We start from the raw sequence: 22,068 nt of genomic DNA, 5'->3' as shown, positions 1-22,068 counted from the left end.
TTCATTGCTTTTTATCATTCCGAATCTTCTTAGAATCTCCTGCGCATGTCTCCTCTGATAGATGAAAATACCTCCTGCCTTTTGTAAGACTTCAATACCAAGGAAATAACTCATACTTCCCAAGTCAGTCATATCAAATTCTCTCATCATAGAATTCTTAAACTCAAGCATCAAATCAGCATTATTACCAGTATAGATTAAATCATCAACGTACAGACTTACAATGATGATTTTACCTTCACCTCCTTGCTTTGTGAACAAGGTTTGTTCACTCTCACATCTTTGGAATCCTTCCTTGACGAAATGGGACTCTATATGGCTGAACCAAGCTCGAGGAGCTTGTTTCAGACCGTACAAAGCTTTGTGCAGTTGATACACCATGTGCTCCTTCCCCTTCTTCTCATATCCTTTTGGCTGCTCAACAAACACATTCTCATTCAAATCTCCGTGCAAGAAAGCAGATTTGACATCTAGTTGAGAGATCCTCCAACCCTTCTGAGCAGCTAACGCAATGATGGTCCTTATTGTGTCTAGTCTTGCTACAGGTGCAAAGACTTCTGAATAATCAATTCCCTCCTTTTGTGAGTAACCCTTTGCTACCAAGCGCGCTTTGTGCTTGATCACTGCTCCTTGCTCATCATGCTTGGTTTTATAGACCCATTTTACCCCAATTTTCTTGGCCCCTTCTGGTAAATCTGTGAGAGTCCAAGTCTTGTTCTTTTCAATTGAGTTGATTTCAGAATCCATAGCTTGTCGCCACTTTTCTTCTTGCACTGCATCTTCAAAGAAAGTAGGGTCTTCACCTGTGACATCTTGCACCATATAAGATTCATCCTCACTCAACCCTTCACCACTCTCATAATCCTCCATCCATGCAGGCCTTCTTCTCACCCTCCCTTCATCTATGCCGCTTGCTGCAGGCCCATCTATTTCTCTGCTAACCTTGTTAGGGTTACATCTCCCTTCATCCTCATTTTCCTCTCCTGTTTCTTCACCTTCATTCACTTCATCCTCATCACTCCATTTTAAATCTACTGAAATTTGCTGCTCATATGTGTCACCCCACTCCCACATCTTGTCTTCTTCGAAAACAACATCCTTGCTTACTACTATTCTTTTTGCACTAAGATCAAACAACTTGTACCCTTTAGACTCCTCACTCACCCCCAATAGAATACAGGTAAAGCTTTTGTTATCTAACTTACCTCTTCTTGCATCCGGAATGTGCACATGGGCAATGCTCCCCAAAACTCGGAAGTGATCCACAGAAGGTTTGATTCCACTCCATGCCTCTTGGGGTGTGACATCTTTTACTGCCAAGGTAGGACACCTATTTAGTACATAGAAGGTCCACATTACAGCTTCAGGCCAAAAAGTTTTTGGGACTTTCTTGGCGGATAACATTGATCGAACCATGTTCATGACAGTTCGATTTTTCCTCTCAGCCACACCATTTTGGTGTGGTGTATAAGCTGTGGTGAGCTGCCTCTTGATTCCTTGCTCTTTACAGAAGTTGTTGAACTCATGAGATGTAAATTCTCCTCCCCTATCTGTCCTTAAGCACTTGATAAACATTTCTGCTTCCTTCTCAATCATCTTCTTGAAGTTTTGAAGCTGTTTAGTGCCTCATACTTTTCACACAAGAGATACACCCATGTCTTACGACTAAAATCATCAATAAAGCATAAGATATACCTCTTGCCACTGTTGGATGTGGGAGAAATGGGCCCGCATATATCTGCATGGATCAACTCGAGAACTTGACTTGCCCTCCATGTGCTTTGTTTTGGTATGGCGTTCCTATGTTGCTTTCCATTTAGGCAATCCGTACAGGTAGTCTTTGAATCTTCAAACTGGGGTAGTCCATGAACCATCTTCTTGGATTGCAAAGTTCTTAACCCTTTATAACTCAGATGTCCATACCTCTGGTGCCATAAGTGAGTTAAGTCCGAGCTGCTTGTGTGAAGGCATTCTTCGGGCTGAGCATTTGAGGCTTGAGTTTCAGCTACCAGGATAAACATGCGATTCAAACTCATTTTGCTTTGAGCAATCAGTCCTCGGTGTGGATGATAAATGTTACAGATGCCATTTTGAATCAAAATTGATAGGCCTATCTCTTGAAGTTTCCCTATGCTCAAGAGGTTGTTCCTAAGGTCTGGAACAAAATATACTTCTCCAACAATATACGTAGCACCATTTAAAACAAGTTTCACACTTCCCTTTCCAGTAACATGCATTCTAGAGTTATTTCCAAGTTTTACTGAATGTTTAAAGTTTACATCCAAACTTGAAAACATACCTTTATCTCCACACATGTGATTAGAGCATCCGGAATCTAAGAACCAAGCATCCTGTCTTTTTGCATTATGCATCTCCACGTATGCTATCAAGAGCAAGTCATCTTCTTCTTCTAGTTGGGCGTAATTTGCCTCCTTGTTCCATTTTGGGCACTCGTATTGAAAGTGACCAAGGTTGTGGCATTTGAAACATTCCACTGTTGCCTTATTGAAAGTCTGCCTTCCTCGCCCTCGACCTCTTCCTCTAAGAGCTGCTCTTCCTCTGCCTTTCATGTTTACTCTATCTTCCACTTTTAAGACTTGATCGTAGTCTTCTCTGTTCAACCTTTGGAACTTCTGCTAGTGAACCACTAACGAGCTTTGCAGTTCATCAATGGAGATGGATTCAATGTCTCTTGATTCCTCGATGGACACCACCACATAAGTGAACTTCTCAGTTAGGGTTCGTAAATTCTTCTCCACTATCTTCGAATCCGGCATGTCTTCACTGTTGCTCCTCATTTTGTTGGAGACAGTCATCACCCTAGTAAAATACTCCGTGATGGTTTCACCATTCTTCATCTCAAGCACTTCAAATTCTCTTCTTAGTGACTGACGAAGGGACTTCTTCACTTTTTCATTCCCTCCGAATTTCTTCTTCATGGAGTCCCAAACAATCTTGGCGGTGCGTCGATCCAGGATCTGTTCGAAGGTTATTCTATCAATGGCTTGATAGAGATAGTGTTTAACCTGATGATCCTTGGTTCTGGCATCTTCTAGCTGTGCTCGCTGTGCCTCAGTCAGCGGGACTCCAGCTCTTGGCTCCTCGAAGCCATTCTCCACCAAACTCCATAGGCCCTTTGCTCTGAGCAAATTCTCCATCAGCTCACTCCAGTGATCATAATGACCGTCGAAGTGAGGGATCCTAATCAAGCTCTTCTCCTCGCTCATCTCTCTCTCAAAGCTGCTGCTTATCACACTTTTCTCAGGCCCAGTGGGGGCTCTGATACCAGTTTGTAGAGACTGGAAACATAGTTGCAAAGAAACCAAACTCAAACTGGACTGAAAAATGCTTGATTTATTCAATCAGTTCAGGCTTCATATATAGCCTCAAACACTAACAACTTAAGCTAAAAACACGATCACGTTTTGGCTACATACAGCCACGTGCAAAACAGAACAAATACGAATTCAAACTAAAACTGAATCCTAGAAACTAGGACATTATTCAACTGAATGACAAAACCTTAAGAACAAGTCAAAACCCTTCACTTCCTTCCCTAAACCTCTGCAACAAACGAATCACCCTTCTACCTCTTCCTCTTTCTTGTCTATGCCTGCGTTCTTATTCTCTTCTTCTTTTCTTCTTTCTCTAAACCTATGCAACAAAAACATCACCCTTAACTATGTTTGAAGAAAAAATATCTCGCCGTTTCATTCTGCTCTCATATCCAATTGTCTTTTCTTCTTCTTCTTTCCTTTCAAAGACAAATCTCTTCAAATGATTTACATAATCGTCTTTATACCAATATCACCAACCCAATTTTCATCAATTCTTTTCCTCACTGCCAGATCCACTGTATTATCGTTTGCATATATTAGTTTCGTCAACCCATTTTGCCCTTTTTTTTCTTCTTCTTCTTTTCACACAGCCACAATCAGATAATTGTCAAATTGGTTTGGGTTGTGAAAAGATGGGGAAGAGGAGAAGCTAGGAAGGATTAACCTTGGTCTTTACAGGCCGAGATGGCTTTATGCATAAGGATCGTCGATGGTGGTTGTTGAGATGGGTGCAGTCATGGCGGTGGAGGTAGAACTAAATCGGTGGAAGCGGTGGTTTGAGGGATTTAATATTCCTTTTTTTATTAAGGCGTTAAACATGAGTTAAAATTTATAAAATATTAAAAAAATTGATAAAAAAATATAATTAACAGAGTTAACATTATGTTTAGTGGAAGACAAATGTCAGGATACGAGTGAAGGGACATAATTGGGATAGGTTTAATGAGGACAACAGATTTCATACCATATAAGTGGTTATATTTAGGCCTAGGACTTGGAACTGTAAAACCCGTTAAACCGCACCGAAAAACCCAGTTCGGTTCAGTTCTTCAACATATTGGCATACGTGTTTTCCGGTTCGGTTCTTTATACGGCAATAACGGTTCGGTTCCGGTGTTCACTTTTTAAACTTGCGTGGAACTGAACTACTATATAATTGATATTTGATAGTAGGTAGATCTGATTATCCACCAGACCACCACTCAACTATCTTATCCACTCAAGACTTCTTTTTTTATATTTTTATTTTTGTCTGTATTAAAAAAACAATCCTAAAAGACTCTCTCTCTCTCTCTCTCTCTCTCTCTCTCTCTCAGAGACTAGAACTCATCTCTCGATGAAAACCCACAGATTCACCTATCGTTTATTAATCAATTCTTCATCTCCAACTCAAACATGAAACCCCAAGATTAAAACTCCCAACAACCTTTTTCAATCTCCACAAATCTATCTTTCACTGATAAGATCTCTAATTCTTCAATCTCCTCTCTCAATCTCAAGCTTCTTTTGGCACCAAGTGGTTGTGGATTCTATAATCTGCGCTCAAGGAAGCTGAGGAGAAAAAACAGAGACTTCAGCAGAAGCTCGAGTCTCTCATTGAGGTAGGTTTTAGTGGATATTGAAATAATGAATTGTAGGGGCTGGACTAATTGTTCATCGGTGGAGTTAGTGTTTAATAGAAATTGGAGTATAAACTTGGTTATTTGGATAAAATTGGGTTTCTGTGGTTGCTGTATTCACAGGCTTAGAGTACGAAAATTCAATTCTTTATTTGCTGGGTAGTTGGGTTATTTTCTAAGAACAGTTCATACATTAAATTCACAATCATTCATAAGTTTGTTCCTTATTCTGATTCTGTTTGGGTTTGCTTGATTTCTTTCAGATAAGCATTGAAGGGTTGAAGCTGAAAATTGGGGCCTAGAAAAGAGATGGTTCCTAGCAAGTATTAGATTGTTTAGGAACCGAGAAAAAGGCACAAACCGAACCGATTAGAAACAGTTCGGTTCTAGTTCGGTTTCAATTTTTTTACTTTAAATCCGAACCGTTTGTGGTATGTAGTTTTCGGCGTCGGTTCGTAAGTTTTTTAACAAGAACATACCCGGTCCCAGGCCTAGTTGTATTGTAAGTAAATAAGTTCCATAATTTAATAATTTGGTTATATAATTAATTAATAAGTACATCGACTCGCACACACACATACATAAAACTAGTACTACTAGTCTTATAAAAAAAATCTACGGTATCTAGAAACCCTAGAGAAAACACTCTCTCTCTTTAGGATGTTGTTGGCTGTGTTGGTGCTTGTCCGGCTACGTATTGATATTGGCGAAGGCCTCTGGCCCAGCTAGCGTACGTTAGATGCGGTCGGATGGTTAGTTTGTCTTGAATGCGTGTCTCATGCTTGGAGGAGAAGATTGAAGGGTGTACCACCTCCTCTCTCTTGGTTGAAGGGAGCGGTTGACTCGTGGCTGGGATCAGAGTGGGTAGGGAACTTTGCGGTGGCAGAGTGGTGTTTGGTGGCAGTCAGCAGTCGGCGGGCCAGGTTCGATGGATTAGATTGAATTTTTTTTGGTTGGCTAACGGCGACGACCGGATGGTTGATTCGGTTCATGTGGCAAAGCTTCTAAGGGTTGCATGGTGTGGGATTTGGACCGCGGTGGTTGGCGTTCCTAGCCTCTGGTCGGATGGTGACGGTGTCGTAGTCTTGGTTCCGACGCCAGTGGTGGATAGACAGGGGTGGAGGCGCGGCAAGGCATGTCTTGGCTTGGGCCAGAAGGGTTGGGGAAGGCCCAATTGCTAATCTGTTCCTTTGGGCTTGGGCACTGTTTGTGGGCCCGTTATGGGCTGCAGTTTGGGTTGTGGCTCAATTTTTGGGCCCTGCCCTAGGGTTTATTTTACTTTATGTTATTTAGTTTTATTGCGTTTTATGCGAGCAATAAGTCTCTACATTAGTTGTGTAGGGCTAGTCGGGCTTTGTGCCTGTGTATGCACTCAAAGTGCTTTGTATGCTCTAGGTAGGCAGCGAGTTCTTTGCTTTGTCAAATGGTCGCTACTGCCTAGTGGCAGGGTGAAGCTAAGTGTCGTCGGTTTTTTTTTTCGGCGGCAACATATTAAGAAAGCTGGGCTATTGGTAATTACGTTACGTTGTAATCGGGTTACATATCGAATTATTTTTACTTTATGTCACCGCTATGTCGAAGTAAATAGAGTAGCCATTAGAACACTTTTTACTAGTTGGTGCTTGTTTGAATATTATCTTATGTAGAGATTCCTGATATTATTTCAGGACATACTCTAGATGCTTATTGTACTTATTATGGGTTTAGGCTCAATGCCCCCCATTTGTATCCGACAGTTTCATTAATTAAAGCTTAAGAGCAGTCGCACCAGCACCAGCCATTTATTAAAAAAAATATAAAAAATCTAGTACTACGTACTAGTCTGGAAGTCATTTCCGTACAAGGCAGGCAATCTCTCGTGAACGATCAAAGTAAGCCTTGTCCATCCATCAAAGTATAGTTTAAATTTCTCGTGAACGATCTTAATTATTAATGCTTATATTTTTGTCCAATACAAATTGTAAGCTTATTGTGAACCTAACGCTTAAAGCTTGCCCCATTTCCACGACTGTATATAGTAGCCATTCATGTGATCTTCACAAGAACACATATGTTCGTCGCCATTATATAGAAGCATGTATGTCGAGATCAACCCAAATTAAAAACTGTTCTAATTCTTTATAAACTACATTATTGCTATTATTGCCATTCCAATTTTATCCGGCATTGCTACAGAAATCTAAAGAAGGAGCAGCTTTAATTACTTACTGATCGGAACTAAATTGTAGGGTGACTCTAAAGAGGGAAAACTGATCCGTACGTTCTCTTCTGAAAAATAGTTTTACGTACTAGATTCGTTTCCAAATTAGCTATTTCAATTGAGAGTATGCTCCTTAAAATTAGGGATGGCAATGGGGAGGGTAGGGTAAGGGGATTAAATTACCATCCCCATACCCGACTTCATTCTTCATTCTCATACCCTCTCTAATCCCCGTAATAAGATACTGGGGATTCCCCGTCCCCGTACCCATTGGGGATTAGGTCCCTATACCCGCCCCAATCCCCATTAACAATATTACCAATTTGTTATATAAAAATTTATACAAACAATTATGAATTGTAAAATATGAAGTTAAAATTGAACATCAAAATAAAATAAATTTCTTATTTCAATCAAGGAAAATTAACATGTTGATGAAGATTTTTTATTAAAAGAATATTTCCTTTTTTTTAACATATTTATCAACAGAATTTAAATATTGACAAAAACATGAAGTTTACATAAATATATATTTATAAAAAATATCAAAAATATATATATATAATAAATAAACAAATATATATATATATATATATGTATTTCGTATAATTCTTATTGAGTGGGTATGGGGATGGGGATCAAAATATCATCCCCGCCCCGTACCCGATTTCAGAATTCAAATATTGGGAATCCCCATCCCCGTTACCCGATTTTCCTCGAATTTCTCCCCATTAGGGTCGAATGCCCTATGGGTACCTTACCCGAGGGGAATTTTTGCCATCCCTACTTAAAATCAACAGAGACGACTTCTTTTTTATTTTTTGGTAATTAGCCAGGGCATACAGTTGACTGCTACCAAGTTGTAGGTAGCAGTTAATATATGCCTGCTATGGAGGTATATTTATATTCGGTATGAAGCTACTGAATCTGGACATGAATATGTGAACAATAAAAAAGATCCATAGCTGTTGAGGGACGTAGAACTAGTTAATATAATCTGGAAATATATTCGATCATTTATTCAGTAGTTTTTCAGAAATCAGAGCGGGATGTGTCAAGTGATTGAGAAACTTGCATATCCAGGCCAATTAGCTTTACTAATTTGTCATAGTTTCATTCTCTTCATGAAGAAGATGACCATATTCAAAACGTAAAGTTGGCGACAACGATGAGATCGAGCTTCATCGTCAACATCGATCAGTAGCTAGTGGCAACTGTGATCATATACAACGATCTTGATCAAATATCTTGAGGTTTACAATTTATAATTCTAGAATATCCATACTGACATATTGTAATCCATGTATCAAGAAAAACGTACCTTTTTTTCTTTTTTTTGCTAGAGCAAGAAAAACGTACTTGCTTCGTTGAAATTGTTCATTTTCTATTCTCTTAGCTAAATTAGAACCTGTTTAGTCAACCATTTCATAATCATCATTATATTTCATTCTTATTAAACAAACTTATTCGATCAGCATAATCTGGATAGCCAATAATTTTTGGTCTGGCTAATTATTTGCTATAAAACCAACACAAATTAATAATTGATAATTAACTATAACTCAACGAGGCACATAGTTACAGTTACGTATATAGTTGACTTCCTCAATTGTTTCCAATAACACGTACGGCTGTTAACTGTAAATTGAAGTAAACCATCAACTTCAAATCATACATACACTTAACCCGCTCCAATAATTAATTAAGGGGAGTTAAATCTGCACTCCGCCAATTGCATTATACACTCTCTCATACTTCTGACTATGGAAATGTCAAAACTTCCCCATTCTTTATCTTCTCAAACAGTCCAACGTACACCAGTACACCACCACTCTGTGTTCTCAATTCATTGGTTATAGTCACTTATAGCTCTCTCCATATATCAACAATGCATCAGTTCCTTTCTTCTAGAAGCCGTCGCTATCCACCATACCAAATCCATAGATTTATAATTAAACTTAGATTCATCTCTCTCCTTAAAACTCATACACACCCAGCAATTCCATCAAGCTTTAGCTTCTTTTTCCACATTCATTCTCCAAAATGATTGCCCAATTAGACTCGTACGTTACCTTAGAAGAAAAACCAGACCAATAATTACAGAATCAACAAGAAGATGATCCATATGAAGCAGAGGAGACACTCTCTCTCTGTGATCTTCCTACACACAGCGACTCAGCGCATTGGGATGACTTCTCCAGAGTACCAGAGCTCTTCATTTAATTAAACGGCCTATATGAATAGCTAGTAAGTGGGCATGCATGCATGCATACATATCATTCACCAGTGTCTGTCAGAAGTCAGAAGCTTAATCGATCTAATGGATCAACTGAGCAACCTAGCTGTACTAATTTGTCATCGTCTCTTTCTATTCATGAAGAAGATGATCGTATACTCATTGTTCAAACCTGAAGTTGAAGACAAGGTCGACACTAACGATCATCATCAGGTTGAGATGAATTTCTCACCTGCAGCCGCTCCGAATTGGTTGCACTTGGAGGTACCAGTAGTTCCGGTGCTAGTTGACACTGAATCGGTTAAGCAACTTCCGGTTGTGCAATACCGGAATCGAATGATGGAGAGAAGAGATCAATCGCGATATAGAGATCACGAGGATGACGAGTCTATGTGTATAGTGTGCATGAATAGCATAGAGGCTATAGATGAAGTAAGAGAGCTGAAGAACTGTTCCCACGTCTATCATAGAGAGTGCTTGGATCTTTGGGTTGCTCAGGGTCAGGTAACCTGTCCTCTGTGCAGGTCTAAGCTATTGCCAACTGCTAGGGCTACGCCAAATGAACATTTGAAACCTGCGGGAGGGGATCCATGGAGATCGGAGAGGATGATTTACTTGTTCGGTGATGATTGCTTCAAGCACTGGATAGACGATTAGACAGATGTAGGTACTATCGAATCAGTTTTCATAATTTTTTTCAATCAAATGCTGATTTTTCCTATTTTTCAAAATCGTGGGAGATTTTCAACCCAAAGTCGTTACCTACCTGAGCACATAATGATTTATTTAATCAGTTGACTGCTTCAGTGTAAATTTCTCGTGATCGATTTTATTGATCCTTACACTTTTGTCCAATATAGATATTGTATGCTTATTACAAACCTAGTGCTTAAAACTTGATCCATCTACAGCTATACTAGCTAGTAAATGTCGCGTTCGAAGAAATTCCGGCTTTGAAGCTAATTTGGATCCGTCAAACCAAATTAAGAACTGTTTGGGAAGCTTCACTAACTGATGAAATTAAATCGTAGGGTGGCTCATTGAAAAGAGGGAAATGTTTGAGAATATGCTCCAATCCAAGGATTAGACTCCTTAAAATCAAGTTAATCAACAGAGACGACGACTTTTTCTATAATTGGCTAGGGCTGCCAGTTAATATATGCTGAAAATTATTCTATGCACGGACGGTGCAAATAACCCAACACTTATAAGATGAGATCAGCTTCATATTTATAATTAATATTTTTATTAATAATCTAAGAGTGTATTTAATATAATTTGGAGGTATATTTATATTCGATATTAAGCTACTGAATCTGGACATGAATATATATGCATTATGCATGGTTCTCATTAACTAAATATCCCAATTAAGAAGAACCATAGCTATAGAGGGACCTAGAACTAGTCAATTTACTGATAGCGACGACTCCACGAGAGCTACAGTCCTACGGAGTTGCGTACACGGTTGTATAGTGCACCCTGATGAAGAAACTTCCATATCCAATTATCTAGCTCTACTAATTTGTCAGTCTCATTCTCTTCATGAAGAAGATGATCATATATTCGATATTCAAAACGTGAAGTTGGCGATGACGATACTAATGAGAGCATGCATCATCGTCAACATCAGGTCGAGATGAATTTTTCAGAAGAATTAGCACCTCCAGAATATTAAATTACTGGTTGCAGTTGCAGGTACCGGCGCGTGGTGCATTCCTTGATCTACGCTGAATTGGTTGAGAAGCAACTCGCGGTGGTGAAATGCCGGACCTTGTTTGGATCTCCAAATGATTAGGACCCCCATTCGAAAAGACCTGGAGGGGGATCCATGGAGGACGGAGAGGATGATCTACTTGTTTGGTGAGGATTACGTACGTCATGTTGTAGAAGCATATTATTCCAGATTTCCAGTTCGAGTTTCTAGGGCCTCTTCGATCCATTCCAAAAAAAAAAAAGTGGCCTCTTCGATCTGCAACCCGCCCTTGTTGTTATAATGGTTTTGTATACAGTACGTGCATGTCGTTACCTTGTTACATACACAAACGCATGATATATTGACTTTATACATTCCTACGTATATATATATTGTTACGTAACACCTACAAACGTTGTTGGTTTATTATATGTCTGAGTTTACTTATTACTTGGTCGTCGATTCTGATGGGATGTGGTATGTTAAGACTTAACACGTCACTTGGTCAAAACATTATCGGGTTCACTTTTCTTATTAGTGTGGACGAGTGCTTTCTTCTTTCTTAAAAGCCTAGTTTTTCATTGACCTTATAGTTCTCCATATGCCTGGATTATTTAGTTGTTAGCTTCATATATAATGGTAGTTGCATTATGTTTTCCATTAAAAATTCAGTTTTTCGTCTAATTAAATGTGATTTGCATGTCCTGTTAACGAGCATCACACTTATATTATTAACTACACGTACATATCTTCAATTACAATATCATTAAACTATCGAGGTCCGACGTCTTTCCAAAATATCTCGATTAAGGACACGAGCAGCTTCATTGTAACTTCTTAGTATCTTCTTCCAATTGACAAATTCAAATGCCAAAGTTAGGTCATTAGAAATGGTTCCTTCCGTGCTAACTTCGTGTGGGTATTTTCCTGTCTAATTTTCTAGAGAAGAAATTACTCATGGAATACGTGGACCAAGTTATGGTTTGGACTTTGAAGCCACAATTCAAATTTAACTCCATCTCCAAAATCCAATAGAAACTTGGGTCCCAAGAAAAGAACCCAATCCCCGAATTGCCCACCTCATATTCTCCAACCCCTTCCTCTCTTCTTAAATCAGATTACTATGGCCGCCACCACCACCAGACCACCGCCCATCCCCAATCGTTGACATGCCACCGCCGCAACAACCACCAATCAGTAACAGCCACGTCAACCTCCCCGAAACCCCCAACAAGCTCCCGATCGTACCCGATCTCCTCCTCTCCGCCCTCTCCGTCTTTTTCCTCTTCTCCTCCTCCTCCTCCTCCAAAATCACCCTCCTCCCCAAAACCCCACTCTTCAATTTCCCATCCTACCCTCGCCGATTCGTCAAAATCCCCACAATGTCGCTCCACCACCACCACCGCCACCGGGACTTCGCCACGCCGCAATCGCTCTCCGACTGGCTCAAGCCGCGCCTCCGCTCCGACTCGCTCGCCTCGTGGGGCGTGAAGCCGGGGACCAAGAACGTCCACAACCTCTGGCTCGAGCTCTCCGAAGGCGAGAGCTCCCTAGCCGACTCGACCCCGCCGGTTCGGACCGTCCACGTCGTCACGGTTCGGGTCATCGGCGCTCAAAACCGGGTCTTGGTCGAAGCCCAGCAAGAGTTATCGGACGGCAGCGTCAGGACCCGGGGGAGGCCCCTGTCGGAGAAGATGAAGCCCGGCGAGGACCCCATATCGGCGGCGAACCGGGCCGTGTTGGAAGAGCTCGGGTCGATACTAAACGGGTCGGGTCAAGACGGCGTTGTGAAGATTGTGCCCGGTTCGTATAGCAAGAAGGTGGAGGAGCGGAGCTCGGAGTCGTATCCGGGGTTGCCGGCGTGTTACGAGCTGCATTCGGTGGATGCTACGGTGGAGGGCTTGCCGGAGGAGGATTTCGTGACGGAGGAGGAGCATGAGTATGCCGATTCCGGCGAGACAAGTGTTGCTCATGAGGCTGTGTCTGTCAAGAAGCATTTCTGGAAATGGGTTAGTCTTGATTCGATAAACCATGAGCTCAATTCATAGCCTGTAATGTAATGTAGCAGTCTTACTTATATAACAATCTTATTAGTGGTAGAGTTTTTCTTACTGTCTGTGCAGTAATTCATAGAATGTATCATTTACTTTTGCTTTTGGTCATATAATAAATAGAATTTTTCGAACTGACTGTGTTTCGAGATTTTATGATTGTGATTGTGGAGATGTTTGTTGCAAATTGAAGCTTTAGTTTACACAAATAGAAGAAGCAGACAACTTGTAAGAACTTGAATGCTTTCTGTAAATGGATTAGTCATTGATAATTTATACAACAAGTCAGGGTTTGTGTAGTTGTGTTTCATTGGGTCTGAAGAGATTTCTAATGGTGTTGGTAAACTTAGCTAGTGTTTACGCTTTTCGATTGGTGGGTGGGTTGAAATTTTTGCTGAGGCAAGTATTCAATATAGAGATTAGAGAGAAATAGTTAAATGAAACGGGGACATATGACTCCTTTTCAGGCTTTGAGTTCTAAGGTTCAATCTATGATATGCAGTTGTTGGTAGCAAAAGATACAATTCAGCTTCATGATGAGTGATCACTTTTATATGCCATAGCCATTTGGAATTTTTTGTTTTGAGTGGTGTGGACTCCTTGATTCTCCCAGTTCTAGTGTTTGATTAGATCTTTAAGGTCATTGGATCAAGATTTGTACTCAACTTCAAAACTATCTCTCGCTTTCCTCGTATGTTTATTCCTTATATATGGCAATTTTTCATTCATGTCACCCTTAAATGTGGATTAGCTGTTGCCTGTTGGAAGTTTTACCATTACCTTGATTGGTTGATGCTACTTGAGATTGACCACCTCCTTCTTTAACCTGTCTGTCAGCTAACAACTGCTATAGATTTTTCTGTTCAATGTTTGACATGTTATTAACTCAATAGTTAGTGTTTGATCTTAAATATTGTAGGGTTTCCCTGTAAATTCATGTTCCTAAAGTCAGCTATCAAGTTCTTGATGAACTAATGTTTGTCCAAGAAAAGGTGCTAGGTGTCCCTAGAAATTACCCTGTATATATTGACACGCATTTATAAAAGCAGCAGCATTTTCCTGAAGTTTGTATGGTTCTTTAGGCTATTCAGAGCTATTTTGTGGGGACATATCACTAGCTATCTTTTGGATCCTCAGAAAGTACTTCTACTTTTAAATTTGTGTTGCGGGTCTTGGATTTTCCTCAAAACTTATTTTCTTCTTTTGCTTTTCAAGAGGTAGTAAAGTATTGTTTGTCACCATCATAAATGTTGAAGTTCTGGACCGTTTAGTCGTTGCAAGATGTTAGAGTCAATTGTTAACCAACTATTCTGTAATAGCTCGTTAGTTGCCATCACCTTCCATTTATGTGAAGGATTTTGCGAATTGAAGGAGTTTTTGAGGGTAGCCTAAAGTTAATCAAACTGTGGCCGATGAAATGCTTTTAACTGTAACCGGACATTTTTCTTTGTATTTTCTCTTATAAAATCTATTACCTCCTTAAATTCGATTTTTCTTTCGTGCTGAAGAATCCCTTGACTTTTAAGCAGCAACTCTTAGAACAGTGTTCTGGGACAATTTTTACCTATAATCTTCCCGGAATCGGTAACATTCCCGAGTATATTCAAGTGTTGGGTTGGTGTGACACATTATAATATAGAGTGTGTACATATAAGAAAGATTCGTTTTGTACTCGCATCTCTTTTTGCTTGGCGCCAAAACGCAAGAGTCCATGGTCGCTAAAGGTGGTGAGGGATTGAACCGTAAATTTGAGGATTCCTTAGTGAAGAATATAATGGATTTCACTCCTTTTTCTTTTCCTCTGCTTTTTTTTCTGGTTGGCATCTCACCTATCATTACCTCTTTTATGTCTTCATCCGTCAAATCTGTCCTTTTTCCTCCCACAAATCAACAACAACCATACTAGGAAAAGGTGATGAACACACACAATCCTCATCTTTCAGTGTTCATCATCAGTCTTCTCAAAAAACTAAAACCCATTACTCGAAACGAATCTACAAGAACATGAACAACACCAAGCTTTTCTTCGCCCACTTTCTATTGCTAGAAACTGAGAAGATAAGATTTTACAATACAAACACGCTTTTCATTCTCACTTATGTACATGATAACCTTCAAGTCCTATTATTTTCGATCAGCATAACATACCTCAACACCAAGCAATCATATTCAGACTAATAATAAAAGAAAATTAACAACTCGATCTAGGCAGTGAAGTAATCTAGTCATCACTGTGATTCATGTTAGTAATAGACTAATAGCAGTAGTCTTAATTGGTTCAGACAGTGGTAGAACACTGAGTCCCCTGCCTAGTAGTAAGTGGACCTGTTGGGAGAGAAGGACCGAAAGCCATAACAGCAACGCAATCCACGTTCACTCTGTATCTCCCGGACACCCAAGTTCCTACCTTCCACCTTAGTCGTCCGAGCACTTTGAGATTCAAAACCAGTCTCCCAGCCGTCTGATCACGACCCACTTCATAACCAAAAGAGGGAGCCACCGGCAAACCATTTCCAATCAAAGAAGCCGTCAAGACATTGCTGTCTTCGTGTCCTTGGTAGAAAGGAGGCAGAGATGTGTAAACTGTGATCTGTTGGCCTTTGTATTGAGCATAGACTTGAAGCTCGTCGTAGTAAATGCCAACTTTTTGATTGGGATTCTTGGAAAGCAAGGTGAGTTGGACGGAGGAGTTGAGGAGGTTATTGGTTCCTGAGAGGTTGAGCTGGTAGATATCAGCTTCTTTGAGAGAGAACTGAGGCTTGGTGGGGTGTAGTATAAGCCAAACAAGTAATATTAAACAGAGGATTGTGGTGAAAAGTGTAGAGAATACTGCGAATAGCTTCTTGTAGAGCTTGTTAATTTTCAGTCCGTGCTTATCGCCACAGTGTTTAGGAGATTTCGTGAGGGCTTGAGACATTTGCTAAAGGAAGAGAGATGAGAGAACTCGAAAGCCAGAGATAGATGAGAAGAGATTTAGAGGGCTAAGTAATAAGGGGAGGGGAGCTGATGGGGTTATATATATAAAGGAAGAGGAAGCTGAAAGCTGCAATAATTTTGGTCTCTTCTCGCTACTTTTCACTGGCAACTTCTTGTTGATGTTTGCTTGTGCTGTGTGAACGTCTGGAAAATGCCTTTAATTTCAAAGGGTTGATTGAATTTGTTAGGTACTTGATGCACATATATCAACCATTGGATCATTATACTACCTGTCAGTGTTGACCACGTTCCATGATTCATCTTGGGGTAGGACGAGCTTAGCCTTTTCCTAAAAGCAAATTGAATTGTTATTGTAGTTTACTAACTTGGAATAGCAAAAGTCGCATTGCATTGCTTGCATTGATTGAATAGTTTAGAGTTAGCAAGACATGAAAACAAATTAGAAATAAAGCCCTGCTTTAGATTAATTATTTACTTTTCACAACTTATATTCACTTTACAAGCATATTCTTCAATATGTATATGTGGTATAAAGTTAAGCAATGTTAAGACAGATATAGTATCTGTATCCTGCATCATGATTCATGAATATACATGTTCTTTGCTATCATACAGAAGCAATGCAAAAGATCTAATAGTTTTTGGTTTGTGTACGATTCCAACATCTCATTTTATGCTTTGTAAGAAGCGTAGTTTAAAATACAGATACCACCATGTCAAAAGCATTGGACACAGGGGATATCTATCTTAGCCTGAATCAGAGATTGGATACACTTTAAGAATAAAGAGAGGAAAGTGAAGGCTTTCAAAAGTAGATAGTGTAGCCAATAGATAGCCTTTTCTGGTTGATTGAAGATGAGTAAGAAATGGTGCTACTAGTGGCAGCCCCCATAATCTCTGTCTTTGTCTCCTCTTGACTCTTGTAGTCTCGTTCCAGTAAATGCAATTAGAAAAGTGGGTTTAGGGATTAAAATACGATTAATTAGCAGTGTTACCTTGCTTAGTAAGACACTGCTGAAATTGGGAGCTTTGAAGTTCTGGTCTATTTTTTCAATGCATTGAGCTGTGCAGTAGAAAGAGTTCAAAAGTAGAGAAGACATGGAGAATCTATAAAAAAGGCTTTTGGAAAACACTGGGAAACAATACTAATCATTCATTTCTTGGTTTTATTATGCATGCAGGTGCTATTACTTTTAAGTAAAGAAAAGTGCTCTGCAAGTAGTTGATGTCATTGACCGTCAGATGTGAATACTTGAGTATTACCTCAGTCATCACCGTTTGATGTGAATACCTATGTTTTGTTTTGTGATTTGGTATGGTTGGTATTAGACTATTAGGGACCCTCATGCTAGAATCTTGAAGGGAATATTATACATGACTTACAGCCTTACAGCAGTTAATCAAAGGCTTGATATTGAAGAGAGGTGTTTGATTTTTGCTTTCTTGAAACCTTTTTAGTTATTGAACCCTTTAATCAAGACTCAAGAGAAAGGAGGACCCCAAAACCACCTTAATGTTTTCTCACCTGTTCTTCTTCTCTCAATTTTGTTTGCTTATTTCTTCTTCTATCTCTGGGACCAAAAAAGAGGCACCTTTATGACTTTGATTATAAAAGGAAAAAAGAAAAGGGTTTTGAGTGTTTCATTTCATTGATTGTTTTAGAGATAAGCATGCACAGATGTACCCAAAGGGTCACCTTCATCAATCCTGAGTTGCTGAGTAGTCGACTGGGCAAAAATATCATCGGTGCACCAGGAAGAATGCAAGATATCGACTAGTAACTCAAACAACTATGATAGGTACCACCGATTTGTTGAGAATATCGTACATTCCACCTTATAATATATAGTATAATATGTAGTACTTGACATTTCCACCTAATCTCAACTAGTTTTGGACATATATAAATTCTGCAGTGTGTCATAACGATATATCGATTTGTTTCAATAACGTGATATTCAAATAGAGTCCGGTCACCGTCAAATGATTTTAGGCAGATATCGAGATTTATACAAAGTATATGATTGCTGTAATGCAATACTTCACCTTCAATCTTACAACTCCTGCACAATTTGAGCACGGAATCACCTGCACTGCAGGTTTTATTAGCAAAGCCATTTTGTGCGAGAAGAAAAGGTAGAAGTAGAACGACGTGCCTTGAGTAGTTGCTGTAAACAAATACTTGTTTAAATTGGGTAGCCTTTATGGGAAATTACCTACCACAATTAGTGGAGAAAAGCCATTATCATTTTGATAACTTTGACAAATGTTTGCTTGGACTATAGTGCAGCAACATAGATCGTAGCCAAGTTAGACGTATCTGTTGCTACTTGCTTGTTTGCTACTAGAAAACGATGTTCCTCCACTGGAGATCGGTGGTTTTCTGGTCACCGCAACCTCTATGAATTTAAACAAAATTTTAATTTATGGAAAATACTCGATAGTACGTAATGAGAAATATATGGCATCTATTATTTAGAAGATCCGAGAAAATGAGCTTTGCTCTTTCATCAAATCCACATAACCATTTTTTTCCTTCCAAGTTTATTACTTTGAAAATTTTTAAAAGAAAATCAGGTTGAGTGATTGACACTTTCAAGTTCCGTTAGTTCAAAAAATGCTTAAATTTTTTTTAAGTGGGAGAATTTTAGTGAGAAAATAAAAACATTGACAAAAAAAGAAAGTGTGATAATCTGTTTGTTCAAAAATGTCATTTCTGTTGTAAATAATTATGGCTAATATCATGTAAATAGATGGAGAGTCATATATGTCTTTCCTTTCACTATAGATTAGTGATTGATAGGATTGTGAATAGGAGTAATTAACGTTGTTATTAAACGTTGCCTATTTGTATACATCATGTACTCCTATATAAACCCCCTCGTGGTGAGATGAATATACACACAATCTGATTCTCTGTGTCCAAACTCTCTCTCTCTCTCTCTCAGAAATTTTTCTGTTTTACAACACGTTATCAGCACGAAGCTCTAACCAAAACTCTAGCCAAGAAAAAAAAAACCCCCCTGCTGCAGCCTGTTTGCACGCCCCGAAACCTCTTGATCGGGACCTCAGATCAAAAACTTTCCTTCATCAAAGTTGTTCGTCTCTGCCTCTTCTATTTGCCCTCCAAATTTCAGCCATATTGGAGTCGTTTTGAGACCTGTACACCATTTGAAGTGGCAGCTGTTCAGAAGAGAATCTGCTCCGTGTTCACGACTAGCTCTAAGATTTGGATCGAATAGCTTTGAGATTCGGGATTTCCTACCAGAAGAGGCGAATAATTCTTGGATTGGCTGAGAATACAACCTTCTCAGTTCTGCACACATAAGTTGAAGATTCATCCGTTCTTCATCAAGTAATGTTTTCCAAAATCTAATTTCATATTCATGTTTATTGAGCCTAATGATTGAATATGAAAAATCACCATAATGCATGAACCCTAGCAAATCCTACATGATTTATTTATTTGGTATATGTATTTGTATATATTTGTTCATGTGTTTGGGATTGTTTGATTGGAAAAGAAAAGAGAAAAATTTATGGACTGCAACTATAAGAGAAAAATTTATGGACTGCAACTATATATCTGTAGTAATTGGTCCAGTAGTACCAAATCAATATCAATAACATCAATTGAACAAGAAAGAAAAAAAAACAGATTATGCAGTTGCTGGGATTCGAACCCAGCTAAAATAGGTACCAACTCAACATGTTGTCCGCTGTACCACTATGGCAAGTTAATATGTGTTAACATTATTTAGTATTAATTCTGCCAGAAGCAAATTTGAGGCCAATTAATTGGTGATTGATCAATTGATTCAACATGTGATTTGATTTTGATTGATTTTATCCAAAGCAATTACCATAGTAATTTATGCTCATTACCACAATCACTTCATTATCACATTCAGACAATTCTGAATTATTACGTGAATTATGATAGAAGAATTATGGGCTTAATTTTTTGTTACACTAAATTGAATTATGCCATTATAATTCCTTATGCTAGAAGCATTATTGGCTAAATTATTACGTGATTATTACATAAACATTATGCCAGAAGCATTTGCCAAATTTATTACCTGTATGTAATGCCAGAAGCATTAATGGGATTTGAACCCATTTCCTTAGGTATATAACCGCTGCATTAATATATTTATGTCACGATTTAATAACATATATTGAATTTGGTTATGTTATAATTGTGAATATTAATAGAGGCTGAGTCAGAAGCTCAAATCAAGCCCAAAGTCATAACAACAAATTCGAGCCAGAAGCTCAGGCCCAAGTTGCAAGGCCAGAATAGAACCTCACTACATGTTAGCATGACAAAAGTTATGAATCTTCTCAAACTAGGCTCATCCAGTTGGATGCGATGTCTAGGAAAGGTTCAGATGAGGCCGTGTACTTAAGCGAGCCTCGCTCCACCTAAACCTCATCTTTCCTTACCTGGTCGTATTCAATTGGAGTTACCGAAAGGGTTGAGTAATAACTTTTCATTCCATAGCAGATTAGCCTGAGCCCAGCAGGCCCACTCTCCCTCTGCAGGATCTAGCAGCCCAGCAGGCCTCACATACTCTTTGACTAGCGCATGAAAGCCTAGGTCACGAGCCCGCAGACTAAGCCCGATAGGCTTCACTATCAAGCCCACTCCTTTGGTCCATCAGAATCAAATAAAAGGAACAATGATTTGATATTGTAAATAGATTCACCATATTTAATATGTGTAATTAATTGCCAGAAGCATTTATTCACATAATTGTGTGATAATTAATCTGTTATATTACTAGCATGCAATTAATATCTCAATTGATTTGTGATTTCCATTTAGCCAATTTGTGAGATATTATTACAATTTGCTCTATTTAGTATCATTTTATTACTTGCCAAATTTTCGCATTAGAATATATGTGTAGAAAATGCAGGTATCTGATGAACCAGTAGTTCATACATAAATCGAACTTGTAGTTTCGATAATGCCATTTAAGAAACTTGAAGTTTCCTTCATAAATTCACCACACATGATAAAACCAGTAGATTTTATATGTCTAATCCGCATGTTATAGAACCTGAAGTTCTCATTACTTACTTATGGATGATATTGCCCAAAGCACTAATATTATTTGTTCCTTTCCTGTAAGAAATGTCAAATCTCAACATGTTTGACTTTGTTGCTTTGGATCTCCAGAAGAAACTATCTAAAGTGAACTCAAGATGTGAAAATTCATCCGACTGCAAAGAAGATGAGATCAACAATCGATATTGACAATGTCGTCACTAAGGCTTTTGAGGCGAGTGCCATAATGTTCATAAAGAAACATATTGAGAGAGCACTCCAAGTTAAGTACCCGATTAAGAGGATACACAGACTCTTTGGGTTGCTCTGGAAGAGCACTTTCACTATCAGATGACCATTTTTTTGCTTGAAGCAAGACATGATTGGCAGAACAAAATAACCCATATGACCATCAGTCACGTGGCCAAGTCCCAAAAGGCCAAGGTGCATGTAATCCAGCTCCACGTGGCCAAGGCCCACGTTGTGGGAACCGTGATGCCCTAACTCAACAAGCCAAAGTTGAAAGGAACACTGGTCTGGCCCGCTACCACCAGAATCAGCATGATCTTTGTTATCGATGTGGAGGAATTAACTGCTGATCCCGCACCTGTTGTGCGATAGCCTAAGCAGTAGATGAGTATTACGCCGGTCACGAAACTCGAAATACCAACTTTATTGAAGGGTAATTTTCTATCGATTCCACACTAGAGATTATGGATTTTCAGGCAGTTACTGAACATACCGAATACCGAGGATTAGAACTCGAAGACATGGGTATAATTGGTCCCTTGTGTCATAGCTATTTCATCTTAATGAATGAAACATCTTCGGATTATTTTTGGTGATTTATGTTTTCAATCATTTTGGATTATGAAAATGTGGTTATGTTCGAATGTATTTAATTAAATAACTTATTTATACATGTGATCCATTGA

General features: G+C 39.0%; 3 protein-coding genes and 1 long non-coding RNA gene across 4 annotated transcripts; 3 read left to right on the top strand and 1 right to left on the bottom strand.

The window, feature by feature from the left end:
* The first annotated feature begins 4,654 nt into the window (after nt 1–4,654).
* LOC121051034 lies at nt 4,655–5,493 on the top strand. Its single transcript, XR_005804879.1, has 2 exons — nt 4,655–4,939; nt 5,221–5,493. It is a non-coding gene; the product is annotated as an uncharacterized LOC121051034 (long non-coding RNA).
* A 4,038-nt stretch (nt 5,494–9,531) lies between these two features.
* On the top strand, nt 9,532–10,050 carry LOC112172739 (RING-H2 finger protein ATL70). Its single transcript, XM_024310212.1, has one exon. The coding sequence runs from the start codon at nt 9,532–9,534 to the stop codon at nt 10,048–10,050; it is 519 nt and encodes a 172-aa protein (XP_024165980.1).
* Nucleotides 10,051–12,123: 2,073 nt separating this feature from the next.
* On the top strand, nt 12,124–13,280 carry LOC112184583. Its single transcript, XM_024322843.2, is given in 3 exon segments — nt 12,124–12,475; nt 12,478–12,496; nt 12,498–13,280. Coding segments are annotated over 3 exon segments (876 nt in total). The 5' UTR covers nt 12,124–12,258; the 3' UTR covers nt 13,138–13,280.
* A 1,855-nt stretch (nt 13,281–15,135) lies between these two features.
* LOC112184591 (NDR1/HIN1-like protein 26) lies at nt 15,136–16,219 on the bottom strand. The gene has a single exon (XM_024322852.2). It carries the CDS (start codon nt 16,055–16,057, stop codon nt 15,419–15,421), a length of 639 nt encoding a protein of 212 aa, XP_024178620.1. The 5' UTR covers nt 16,058–16,219; the 3' UTR covers nt 15,136–15,418.
* Nucleotides 16,220–22,068: the final 5,849 nt, after the last annotated feature.

The sequence above is a fragment of the Rosa chinensis genome, chromosome 1 (genome assembly GCF_002994745.2).
Source record: "Rosa chinensis cultivar Old Blush chromosome 1, RchiOBHm-V2, whole genome shotgun sequence".
Classification (NCBI taxonomy): domain Eukaryota; kingdom Viridiplantae; phylum Streptophyta; class Magnoliopsida; order Rosales; family Rosaceae; genus Rosa; species Rosa chinensis.
Note: the sequence above shows the minus strand (reverse complement) of the source record. Positions and strands in the feature narration are given on the sequence as shown.